Source organism: Lipotes vexillifer, unplaced genomic scaffold, assembly GCF_000442215.2.
Source record: "Lipotes vexillifer unplaced genomic scaffold, Lipotes_vexillifer_v1.1 scaffold325, whole genome shotgun sequence".
Classification (NCBI taxonomy): domain Eukaryota; kingdom Metazoa; phylum Chordata; class Mammalia; order Artiodactyla; family Lipotidae; genus Lipotes; species Lipotes vexillifer.
In genome coordinates this window covers 1,410,422-1,424,453 of record NW_006799313.1, presented here as the reverse complement: position 1 = coordinate 1,424,453, position 14,032 = coordinate 1,410,422, and the positions used below count along the sequence as shown (strand labels likewise).

Genomic DNA, 14,032 nt, shown 5'->3' with positions numbered 1-14,032 from the left:
CCCCTTATCCTTATCCTACACCGTCCCTTAATCTTAACCTGTTTGCTCACACAAAACCGTGCCCTAACACGTACGCTACCCCTAAACTGTTGTCTGCACAGGTTCGTGCCCCAGTCCGGGAAGATCCCACATGCCGCGGAGCGGCTGGGCCCGTGAGCCATAGCCGCTGAGCCTGCACGTCCAGAGCCTGTGCTCCGCAACGGGAGAGGCCACAACAGTGAGAGGCGCGCGTACCAAAAAAAAAAAAAAAAAAAAAAAAAAAGAAAAAGATAAATACAGCTTAATAACTGAGAAAAGTCAGGGCCAAGAGAAAGTGAAGACAGGAGAGAAGATAAGGTTAGTATACAAAATGCATGTGATGCTATCCTATATATTTGAGCACTCTACCTCCGTAATGAAGAAGAAAATATAATTAGTTGGATAACTCACAGTATTTTGAGATAAAAACAAACTAGTTGCTGTGGATAAATTCAACCATTTCTCATACTGAAAACAGAAACCTCTGAGTCTACATGAAGAAGCTACTGTGAAATATAGTGAACCACAGCATCAGTAATCAAGTAATAGCAATCAATCATCTATACCCTAGACTACCAAAATAATCATCTAACTGTTCTTCCTGATTCTAATTTTGTCCCTTTTCAATCTATTCTCCTTCGAATAGCCAGCATAATCTTTTTCAAATGCAAATCAGAGGATGATACTAACCTGCCTAAAATCCTTGAATGGTTTCCCATCATACATAACATCCCAAACTCCTTAACAAGGCCCTCAAGGTCCTACATGACTTGGCTCTGATAACCTTTCCAATTTCATTTGCACCTCTCTTCTCCTTGCTCACTACACTATAGCCATACTTTCTCTTCCCTGACAGCACCTTAGGACTTTTCATTTGCTCCTCCCTCTGCCAGGAATACTATTTCCCGATATCTCCTAATTTCATTCTGATACCTACTCCTTAAAGAGGTTTACCCTGACAACCCAATCTGAAGTGGTCCACTAACTCCCAGTCACTATTCATGTTAACCAGTTTTATTTTTCTCACAGAATCTAAATGTATTTGAAATTCTATATAAAGCTATTTGAAATTATCATTGTTTGTTACGGATCTCCCTCCAACAAAACAAGTTTTAAGAGCAGGGATCTTGCCTATCTTCTTCACCACTGTATCACCAGCACTTAAAAGAGTGCCCAGAGCAGGTGCTCAAATATTTGTTTAATAAATAAAGACATCTCTGGAAATGGGACATCTCTGTGTGATCTGGCTTCATCTGGACAGCTTTCAGTTTCCCTAGAGCAGTGATGGTGAGATAACTGTTGTTAGGTCATATATGATGCCTTTGTGAATCTATTAAAACATTGGACCTTCTTCTTGGAAATATGCACATATAGACAAAATTTTGCATAAGCCTCCTAAAACCAACCTGTGATCCCCAGGTTAGAACCCCTGATCTAAAGGCACATAAGGACCTTTATGCAATGCAATCTATGTTATAACCAATTCCTGCTCGTGGAGTTGAACGCTGAAGGGAAAAAAAAAACCCAGTAAAAGGCTACAAATCATTCCTAACAGATTTCTCTACAAAGTGGTAGAATATCGGAGAAGTCAAATGAGCAATAGTCACAGCTAATGGCTGCTTAGTCTCCTCATGTGGCATATGGTACTGAGAAGCCCAGATTTGGAATTTATCATGAAAGAAAATGGCATGTATGTTGATGACATATATAAATAAGAAAACAGATCTGAAGTAGTTTTATGGGTTGCCTTTTTTAAAAATGGCATATACTGTACTCCTGTTCCAACTATATGAGATCATAATGGATCAGGATATGGATAGTCAAGTTCCAAAAATTGATAAAGTTAAAAAAAAAAACTAAAAATAATTGGCTTAATATTCAGAATGGTCCATTGACTCTTCTGGGACGCAGAGAATCTTCCCTGGGTACCATTAATAAAAAGATGCACGTATCGGGTCACAAAATGACTTTTAAAAAATACATTCTTTAAATTATGTCAGATCAAAGAAGTGATGGAAGGTAAAAGAGGTTTTTTAGGTGTACAGCTCCTCCTTTGCCTGCTAGGGAGGACTTGGTGACAGGTAAAAGAGGCAAACTGAACAAAGCAGCTTTTGTTCCCCTACCCCTTCTCTTTTTGTATCTGAAGGTGCTTACAGCTAAGTTAATGTGTAAAGTAAACCATCTAGGCAAAAAATTTCTGTAAGTTCTAAAGGACTTTGAAGTTTTTTCATCATGTTTTTAGTACCACTAAGTAGTAATACTATCTTCTTTGTGATGTTTTGGCTTTGTTTTAAGATTCTTATTTTGGAAGGTATTAGGTTTTCTGTCTTAAGGAAAGGTGCAGTTATCTCGAAAAAAGTCACTTCAAATGTATTTAATACTAGGAGATGCTCTTTATAACAAACAAAATATAGAACGTACTTTGATTAATTTATCAAAATATCTCCTTCAAAATTTTCCCATCTCATTTACAGTGTATTAGTAAGGGGGAGGGGGGGAGTAGCAAATATATTCTTTACTTCTCTCCAAGTATGCATACTGTGGCTCAATAACAATAGCCTTGATGATTCACTAAGGAATCTGACAACTGTTAGGATCTGAACTCCATATGAGCTGGTATTTTAATTTCCCACTTTAATCTCTTCATTCTTCACAAGCAATCCTGTGTTACTGTCTCATGCTTCTTAAAAACAAGTTATTCTGTATGACTGACTGACTGGTTTACTGAAGCTAAGCAGCATTAATCCTCTAGTAATTACCATCCTTCATAAAATCGTCTGAATGTTTTAAAAAAGAGGAAGTTCAACAAATTATTTTTGAAAACTTTCTACTGTGTTCATCACTTTTGTATTATTTGTATTTTAATATTTAAATTTCATCTATGTACTGAAAGGCTTACCTTTTTGCTTTCAGAGCCCTATGTTTTAACCAGAACATAGTTCTAGGAATCCATAGAGTAATGCAGTGCAATAGTGGTCCACATAATTCAGTGTTTTCAAACTGTGTGCCACAGAACACTGATTTGCAGGATAGTAAGAGATTTTTTTTTTGAAAAGTATTTAGTACTCAAACAGGTTTGGGGGGAAAAAGGGGATACATCTCTATTATAGGACTTCTCAAAGCCTTCAATGTGCCAATGAAATTGTGAATTTACAAGAGAGGAACACAATATTCAGGATTTCCTAAAATTATTTGTCTATAATTTACTTTCTTCATGACTCACTGTTCCAAATAACAGAAGTTTAGGACATGGTGCTTTATTTAAGTTCTGCTTTATATTTAGTCATTGCTGATCACTCAATTAAGGCATATACTGCCTTTGTCTAAATTCCTATAATTCCCCTGTTCAAAATATTTCTTTATCCATAGAAGAACAGTTGGGTTTGGAGCAATGACAATATTTCTTAGAAATAACATATTATTATTTTAGTATCCCTAATGATGACCAAGGTAAATCAAGAAATGTTTGTAATGCTTACACGTTTACTTGAGAAGGCAAAGAAATGTGTCATGTATTTTTAGAAATACTCCCATCAAAAATAACGGAAATAAAAAAATTTTTACTGCTTTTAAAGTATGTTTCTTTACGTGGAACATTAACTTACATGTAATATCCCAATTCCAAATAAGGTGTTTTTTCTGTACACCAAAAATATGTTTGAATATAGCTGAATAATTTGCATTCACTTATTCAACATTTATTGATTGTTTACTATGTGCCAGGAATAGGGTTAAGCAATACATGTATGGTAGTGAACAAAAAAGGCATGATTCTTGTCTTCATGGGCTTGTAGCTTAGCTTTTTTCTTTTATGTTACCTGAATTGTTATGAATACTTGCTCTAGAATTGCTTTATTTTTAAAAATACCTTTGATGTGGTGGGGGTATAGTTAGGCTGCTATTTTAAAACCTCAACTTGATAACTAATTTACTAACGGGGAATGGCATGAATCATGAAATATAAGCATACAGTTAGCTGGGGGACAACAGAAACCATTTTACTTGTATATTAGAAGCACATATCATTTACATTTCAAAGTCTTGTGTTTTATAACTATTTTACATTAAAATGCTATGAGAGGGACTTCCCTGGTGGTGCAGTGGTTAAGAATCCGCCTCCCAATGCAGGGGAGACACGTTCAAGCCCTGGTCTGGGAAGATCCCACATGCTGCGGAGCAACTAAGCCCGTGTGCCACAACTACTGAGCCTGCGCTCTAGAGCCTGCGAGCACAACTACTGAGCCCGTGTGTCAAAACTACTGAAGCCCGCACGTCTAGAGCCTGTGCTCCGCAGGCAGAGAAGCCACCGCAGTGAGAAACCCACGCATCGCAACGAAGAGTAGCCCCCCCGCAACTAGAGAAAGCCCACGTGCTCCAACAAAGACCCAACGCAGCCAAAAATAAAAATAAATAAATTTATTTAAAAAAATGCTATGAGAGCCAATTCTTTTCAATAAATGGTACTGGGTCAATTGCATAACCATGTGGAACAAAATCAATCTTGAACCTTACACCCCATACCAAAATCAATTCCAGATGGATTGTAAACCTAAGTATGAATGGTAAAACAATAAAACTTTTAGAAAAAAACATTTATAATTTCAGGGGAAGGCAAAGACTTCTTAAACTGGACATTAAAAAGAACTAATCATGAAGGAAAAAATGATAAATTGGATTTCATTAAAATTATGAGCTTTTATTCATCAAAAGCCACGACTAAGAGTGTACAGACCAGCCACAGAGCAGGAGAAGATGCTTGCAATACACACATTTGACAAAGGAAGGACTCATATTCAGAATATACAAAGAACTTCTGGAAATCATTAAGCAGACAATCCAATAGAAAAAAATGACAAAAAACCTGAAAAGTTTACTCACAAAGGAGGATATTCAAATAGACAATAAATAAATGAAAAGGAGTTCAATTTTATAAGTCATCAAGGAAACACAGATTAAAACCACAATGTAAAACTATTGTATACTCCCTGGAATGGCTGAAAAGGAAGAGACAACTAACATCAAGTGATGCCAAGGATGCAGAGCAACAAGAACTCTTCTACACTGCTGGCTGAAGTACGAACTAGTATTCTTGCTTTGGAAAACTGCTTCAGTGTCTATTAAAACTGACCATATACCTACCCCCCTCACTCAGCAATTCCACTCCTAGGTAAATACCTTAACAAAAATGGGTCTGTTCACCAAAAGACATGCAAAAGAATGTCATGTTCGTTCAATCTGTAACAATAAAACTGGAATCAATTCATATGTCCATCAATAGTAGAGTGTATAAATTATGGTATATTTATATAATGGTAGACTACACAGCAAAGGGAATGAATGAACCATAGCTACATGTAACAACATAGATAAATTTCACAAACATAATATTGAGCAAAAGAAGGCAGAACCAGGGCTTCCCTGGTGGCGCAGTGCTTGAGAGTCCGCCTGCCGATGCAGGAGACGCGGGTTCGTGCCCCGTTTCGGGAAGATCCCACATGCCGCGGAGCGGCTGGGCCCGTGAGCCATGGCCGCTGAGCCTGCGCGTCCGGAGCCTGTGCTCCGCAAATGGGAGAGGCCACAACAGTGAGAGGCCCGCATAACGCAAGAAAAAAAAAAAAAAAAAGAAGGCAGAACCAAAAAGTTAATATTGGGGTCAGGGGTGGTGGTGGTAGGTTGAACTGGGAGATTGGGATTGACATATACACAGTAATATGTATGAAATAGATAACTAATAAGAACCTGCTGTATAAAAAATAAATAAAATTAAATTTATAAAAGAAAGTTAATACTGCATGATTCCATGTATACAAAGTTCAAAATCAGACAAAATTTATCTGTGGTGTTAGAAGTAACAATAGTTGCTATCCTTTGAGAGGGAGAAGTGCAGTGAGGGGTAGGGGTCTCTTTTGAGGTACTTACTGGTCAAGTTCTTTTTCTTGATCTGTGTGTTACAGAGATGTATTTACTTTTTCAAAAATCAGCAATAGTATGATTTGCCTGAATGTATGTTATATTTCAATAAAACATTTGGAAAGTGCTATGAGATCCATATATATTTTGCACAATTCGAATTCTCTCTCAAATTCTCTAAATATAGTTCAGAGGAATGATCACTCCTCTTTTCCCTATTTTGCCTGAAATAAAATACTTGAAAATGGAATCTAATTGTAGATAGAGAAAGAAAAATTGTAATTTTTATGGCACAGGGTTGTAACATGAAGAAGAAAATGGTATAGAAAAAGAAAATGGCTCATATATAAGCTAATAAGAACCACATATTTGATTTGCACTACAAAGGCATACCTCTCTAAGGCTTTAGACTATATATTCCCAGATTTTTTTTTTTTTTTTTTTAGCCATGCAGCATATGGGATCTTAGTTCCCCAACCAGGGATCGAACCTGCACCCCCTGCAGTGGAAGTGAGGACTCTTAACCACTGGTCCACCACGGAGGTTCCCTATTCCCAGATTTTTAAAAGGCTCTTCATATGACAAGGTATCCGATCACTCACTACCTTTGTAGTTCTCTCTTATGTGCTCTCCAATTTGTGAGCGTCCATACCATCATGCACAGTCTTAACAGCCCCAAAGCACAGTGGTCTAACCCAAATGCCACACTTTGATTAGTGTAGTCTAAGAATTCCCAGCACGCTGTTGGTTCATTTGGAGTTAACTAAAATGACCAGGTCTTTTTCATAATATAAGTCAGATTTCCTACATCCTGTATTTTTAAAAATTTAATTAAAAAAAATTAAATACAGCACTTAATATTTTTCTTGCTAAATTTAACTTTTTTGGCTTTGGCTTATCACTCAAGACTACTGAGAGCACTTTGATTTCGTCTTCTATCATCTTAGGTAACTCTTCTAGCTTTGTGTAATCTATACAAATAATTCATATTTCTTCTATGTATTTATCCAAGTCATCATTTAAAAAATATGTTATGTTGATCCCAAACTGTCAAAGACAGACATCTAGAGGGTGCTGCCAGAATCTTAACTTAAAGCAGCATTTCCCAAAGTATATTTCATGTAATACAAGCCAAAATTAGTAAGGGATGTGTTCTGTGATGAGTTTAGGTTTACTGCACCATTTCTCAGTCCTTACAATTCTAATGCACATGGTAAGTCTCTAAGAGGGGATTAGAGTACAAAGTGTTTCCCAAACTTAGCTGACTTGGAATCTTTTTTAAAGAAATCTTTTCTCATCTTGAGAAATCAGTGTTCCTGGAAAGACACTTCAGGAAAATATACAGTGAAAAGATACATCAGCCAACATTCTTTAGGGAAGAAACTGTTTTATTAGCTTCAAACCTACCTAACTGCATTATCATCCAACCTACCTCAACCTCTCCACATTGTCTGAAGGATTATCAAGATATTGTCAAATGCTGCAATAATATCTTGCCAGTCTAACTTATCACAAAGTGAAATAGGACCAGGTAAAGAGGATTTAGTATTAGGATTATTAGTGAGCCATGGATGCTCAGTCTACTGTGAGAATTATGCTCAATAAGAAGCTATGAAAGTGAGAAATACATTTTTAAAGTTTCCCGCTAAATTGGCTACATTTTTAAAGTTTTGGTGATTAAAAACTAATCTTTAGTGGACTTTCCTGGTGGTGCAGTGGTTAAGAATCCACCTGCCAATGGAGAGGACACGCGTTTCATCCCTGGTCCGGGAAGATCCCACATGCTGTGGAGCAGCTGAGCCTGTGTACTACAACCACTGAGCTTGTGCTCTAGAGCCCGAGAGCCACAACTACTGAAGCCCGGGTGCCCTGGAGCCCATGCTCTGCAGCGGGAGAAGCTACCACGGTGAGTAGCCCCTGCTCACCGCAGCTAGAGAAGGCCCGCGCACAGCAGTGAAGACCCAACGCAGCCAAAAATAAATAAAATTTAAAAAACAAAAACAAAAAAACCTAATCTTTTAGTTTCTTGGGAAATTCAGTTATATGGGACACCTCACTTTCCAGTGATATTTACTGAAATCTTGCTATGTATTAAGAACGAGTTATTTTGAAAAGTATCACTGAATACTATACATTATACAAAGAGTCTTATAATAAAAATAGTTTAAAAATTTTAAGGTTTTCATACATTGTCAAAAGAATTTCAGAAATCCATTTGAAAGATTACATTTAACAAAAGAGATGGTCTTTGTAAAAGAAAACAGATACAAGTAAGTATACCAAAGTCCTTCACCATTTAGCGACTTCATTTCAGAACTGGGGGTAGAAGGATGGTAGGCTTTACTTATAAAAAATGTATACACAGACAAATCATGTTCAAACGGCACGTTTAAAATTGAGTGAAGTAGTATATACTCACATAATGCGGTACCAGTACTGCTAATCCTCCACATTGTCTACTGGGGCAGTAGGTCTTAAAACGTTGTTGAGATAACTGGCTTCCATTAGCAAGCATGTGATTGGCAGGATGATAAAGTCTTTTCACTCACAGGTCAGCTATTTCCTTTTCTTTAGAAGAGGGCAATTCTGATGATCCATCTTTTAGCTACAGTCTCTCATTGAGTCCCAATTCTCTTGCCTTCAGCTTTGATATGGTTCTAACTTTCCTCTTGTATCAGCTCATACTTGTCATCAACTCCTCTATTCAGAACAGCAAATATCAGGAGTTTGACCTCAGGGCAAAGTCCGGGTGGGCAGGTAAAATTTGACCACTAGACCTACTTCCTAATCTTTCATACCCAGCAATTCATGAAGCAGTATCAAATTCAAACTAAAAAACAGAAGCATGACCCCTTATAAGTACTATGAAAAGGGCTTTTTTGCCTTTCTAAGTATACTTGAAAAGAACTGTCAGCTGCCCTATTAAGACAGAAATGGATCACAGACCAGGGGGAAAAAAAAAGGAAAAGTGCAGAAATTCAACTGAAATGTAAATAAAAGTGTTAGCACCCTCTTTACGTTTGGTGATATACTGCTTCACATAAAGTGTTAAAATAATATGCTGCTATGAAATATCTTTATGAAGTCAGGAACATAAAAACACTACTGAAACTTAAGGTATCCTTATTTAAATAATCACTGATACTGATAAAAAACATTACATCACCGCATATGAGATTAAAGTTTTCAAAATGAATTTTATTTTTGGCCAATTCCCATACTTGGCATTTCATCACTAAACTGTTTGTAAGTTAATTTGAAAAACAAATATAGGTGAAAAATAACTATCATTATCAAATTATTAAATCCAGGCCTCTCAAATCATAAAATTCAAGTTATATCACAGCGGTCCAGTAGCTGAAGACAAAAGTAGTTGCATCGGGACTTCCCTGGTGGCACAGTGGTTAAGAATTCACCTGCCAATGCAGGGGACACAGGTTTGAGCCCTGGTCCGGGAAGATCCCACATGCCGCAGAGCAACTAAGCCCATATGCCACAACTACTGAGCCTGCGCTCTAGAGTCCATGAGCCACAACTACTGAGCCCACGTGCCACAACTACTGAAGCCTGTGCACCTAGAGCCCGTGCTCCGCAGCAAGAGAAGCCACTGCAATGAGAAGCCCGTGCACTGCAACAAAGAGTAGCCCCTGCTCACTGCAACTACAGAAAGCCCACACACAGCAACAAAGACCCAATGCAGCCAAAAATAAATTAATTAATTAATTTAAAAAAAAGAATTAGTTGCATCTTCTTGTTTGTTTGTTTATTTATTTATTTATTATTTTTGGCTGTGTTGGGTCTTCACTGCCGCACGCGGGCTTCAGTAGTTGTGGCTCGTGGGCTCTAGAGCGCAGGCTTGGTAGTTGTGGCACATGGGCTTAGTTGCTCCGTGGCATGTGGGATCTTCCTGAACCAGGGCTCGAACCCGTGTCCCCTGCACTGGCAGGCGGGTTCTTAACCACTGTGCAACCAGGGAAGTCCCTCTTCTTGTTTTAGAGTACAAAAGTACAAGAAGAGAGCATAATTAAATTTTAACATTAAAAATCAGAGAAAATAATTTTAAGCCTCTTTTAAGACTAGAAAAATTAATGCCAAAAATTAGCTCACCAAAATTTTCTATCCACGACTCACTTCCACTGCATACTAACTACCATACTTTAAAACTGTTTTATATTAACTAGTTATTTCTATATAAAGCTTTTATTTTAACAGTTCTATATACTTGTCATAATAGGTTTCAGAATTCTAAATGTTTCATAATAGACTTTTTTATTCACCTAAGTCTCTTAAAGAAATTACCTTGCAGTGGTTAAGTATCCGTCTGCCAATGCAGGGGACATGGGTTTGAGCCCTGGTCCGGGAAGATCCCACGTGCCACGGAGCCACTAAGCCCGTGTGCCACAACTACTGAGCCTCCACTCCAGAGCCTGCGAGCCACAACTACTGAGCCTGCATGCCACAACTAATGAAGCCCACATGCCTAGAGCCCATGCTTCACAACAAGAGAAGCCACTGCAATGAGAAGCCCGTGTGCTGCAACGAAGAGTAGCCCCCGCTCACTGCAACTAGAGAAAGCCCGCGCACAGCAACGAAGACCCAATGCGGCCATAAATAAATAAATAAATAAATATTTAAAAAAAAAAAAGAAAGAAATTACCTTGATGAGGAAATGGCAATCAGGACTTAATGCCTCTAAGTGCACTACTTGATAAGTAAATCAACCAAAAAGATTTGAGATGTTTATTAATATTTATAAGTCTGCCTTCATAACAATTCCCTAGTGAGCTATATGCTTGTAGAGAGGATTTCTTTGCTGTCAAATGATGATTGTGTTTGAAGGAAGAAAGTACCTAGGATCAGAGTTTTAATCTGCTTTGAACTAACTACCTACCTGGACAAATCAAGGAACAGAATCTTTGCCAACAGCTTTATAAATTATGTGATCCTACAGTAACATGGATGGAACTAGAGAATATCATATGAAGTGAAGTAAGTCAGAGAAAGACAAATATCATATGATATCACTCATATGTGGAATCTAATTTTCAAAAAAATGATACAAATGAACTTATTTACAAAACAGAAACAGACTTACAGATATCAAAAACAAACTTATGGTTACCAAAGGGGAAACACTGGGGGAAGGGATAAATCAGGAGCTTGAGATAAACATACACACACTACTGTATACAAGATAGATAACCAACAAGGACCTACTGTATAGCACAGGGAACTCTACTTAATATTCTGTGATAATCTATATGAGAAAAGAATCTGAAAAAGAATAAATATATTTGTATGTATAACTGAATCACTTTGCTGTACACCTGAAACTAACACAACACTGTAAATCAACTATACTCTAATAAAAATTTTTTTTAAATTATGTGATCCCATCTACAATCATACAATGAGATTACAAGCTAGTTAACAGCATAAAAATTCGTACAAAACTGAGAAAACAGCAAACAATAAATTTTAAATTTTCTGTGAAAAGATTATTTGTATATAATGGGAGCTATCCTTGAATCACATATTCTTTGGATTGGAGATCATATTCATGTAAGTGGTCATAACCTAATTTGGAAATAAATATACCACCAAACCTGTTTCCAGCTTAGTAAAGAACTCAGTTTTCTATATCATCTTATTAGGGGCAACAGGACAGCAACAGAGATAACTCCTTGTAAAGAAAATGGACCTACCTTCAATAGTAAGAATATCTTCTAATAAACTGAAATGGAAGTTCAGAATCCACTTTCTTCATTTTCTACTGTCTTCCCCTTAACTTAGTAAAGCTAACCATCTGTAGATCTAGGTCACTCATAATAGTGTTTCTTGTTTGGCATAATACATGAGCACCAATTGTAAACAGAAATAAATATGAATACATTTTCATATGTATTTAGGTTATAAAAATATTTAGGTTATTTCATATTTATGTTATGAAAATATTTCATAAATATGTTCAGTGCTTTACAGATTATAATTGGGAGACAGAACAGCTTTTTCAATTTTCTTCTAAACTTGATTTGAAATACCAGTTATTTCCACACGACTCACTGTCTTATAAGTATTCCTAGCCAGTTTGTGGGTATTGTGCTTCTCTAAAGGATTGTTAAGCTCCATAAGGATGAAACTCTCTCATATTACTTTTGTGTCTATTTCAACTATATCTCCTCTCTCCAAATAATCAATACTTAGTATTTCATAAATACTTATTGAACACTGGCTTGGAATTAGAAAAAGCAGCTCTGTGTTCAAACATTTATTAAAATAAGAGCTCTTTAACTGCTCACACTGGTCCTGTTCCAAACATCACTGTGGAAGAGTCTATTCATACCAATGGTGGAGCCCCACCTCCAGTTATCTCCATCCCTCAAAGGGGATGGGACCATTAATAGACTGATATCACAGTGAGTTTCTTTTAATTCCATCTCCATTTGGTTCTTCTTGCCAAGGGCAGCAGTCACACCTGTTGTCAATCCTAGCACTCCTAAGCCCTCTAACTTGGATCTACCCCTCCTCCACACTCTTGTGCCTCTCAGCTTTATTAAGCTCCTTAATCCTATGATTAAGAAAGAAAAAGAAAAAGGAGGAGGAGGAAAGAGGAAGAAAGGAATAAGAAGCAAAATTATGAGGGAGATGGAAAAAGGTAATATGAAGAAAATAAAGAAAATGACAAAAGAGAAGTTAAACAGTAAACTGAACAGAAGAAATTTAAAAATCATATTTGTTATTATACTTAGAGTTATGTGACTAGAAAAGAATTACATAAATGTATAATTAATTACCTTTAAAAATTAGTTTTATCCTTCTTTCTGGAAGCATACAGAAAAACTATAGAAATAACATTCTTTACACTGACAACATTTTAAGCAAGGGGTTCCTTTCTAGGTTGTAATAATTTACATTTAACTTGGGTCCTAAAACTAATGTTATACTACCAATTTTCATATACGACCATGAAATCATTAAGAAATAACTTAAGCTTCAAGTGTTATTAAACCAAAGTACAAAGTTTTTATTTATTCATGTGCTTTGCAAGTAATAACTAAGTTAAATATTCACCAATAAGAATGCCCCATGAAGTTCAGACACTGAATGGGCAGAGGTTCAAAAGAAGGACCAAATACAGTTATCAAAGAAGCACTTTTCTAGGGCTTCTCTGGTGGCGCAGTGGTTGAGAGTCCGCCTGCCGATGCAGGGAACACGGGTTCGTGCCCCGGTCCCGGAAAATCCCACATGCTGCAGAGCAGCTGGGCCCGTGAGCCATGGCCGCTGAGCCTGCGCGTCCGGAGCCTGTGCTCCGCAACGGGAGAGGCCACAACAGTGAGAGGCCCGCGTACCGCAAAAAAAAAGAAGCACTTTTCTAAAGAAAAGTTTTTTCAAGGCAAACAAGCATTCCTGTAGCATTAAAAAAAAAAAAAAAAAAAAAAAAAGGTGAGAAGTAGAAACCAATAAATGCGAAGTACATTATTACATCTTACTTGTCTGAGGTCAATGAATGCTAGCTGCAGAGTATCCCCTTGGAATCCTGGAACGGGCTCAGAGCTGGCAAACACTATTTAAAAGAAAAAGAATAAAAACAAGATTGTAAAATATACAAGGGTTTAACCACTAAATTAATTTCTACTCATTACAAATGTATTATAATATTTACAAGTAATCATCTCAAATGAAGACTATTTATAACCTTCAATTTTCACCACTGAGAATGTTCTCCACACCCATTACCACAAATATTTTAATAATTTTAAACTTCCAATCTGCCATTTAATTACTCTAATCCTTAATTACAATAAATTTTAAATGGTTATCCATTTAACTTTTGTAAAAGTTCAAGGGTAGTAATATACTTCAATCAAGAAAAGTTTTCTGACTCTTTTTAGCCTTAAGTGAATGATTATAGAAGCATTTTGAAACTATACCAATTGCACGGTTGTCAACATATTTCGAAACGTGCTTTGTTACAGAATATGCTCTACACAAATCCTACTCTAGCTAACAGCGATAATAGGCAGCCATGTAAGAAGTCAGTTTTACATGCAGTTTTACATTTTACAGCAGGTAAAATGTTCAAAGTAGCAAAATGAGGATGATG

General features: G+C 36.8%; 1 protein-coding gene across 3 annotated transcripts in view; it reads right to left on the bottom strand.

Moving 5' to 3' along the window:
* EXOC6 (exocyst complex component 6) overlaps positions 1 to 14,032 on the bottom strand; it is a 215,349-nt gene that overhangs the window by 24,360 nt on the left and 176,957 nt on the right. For all 3 annotated transcript variants that reach the window (XM_007471565.1, XM_007471564.1, XM_007471566.1), the window contains one exon: positions 13,419 to 13,492. In XM_007471565.1, coding sequence (XP_007471627.1) covers positions 13,419 to 13,492 — 74 coding nt within the window. The remainder of the gene's footprint in view (positions 1 to 13,418; positions 13,493 to 14,032) is intronic.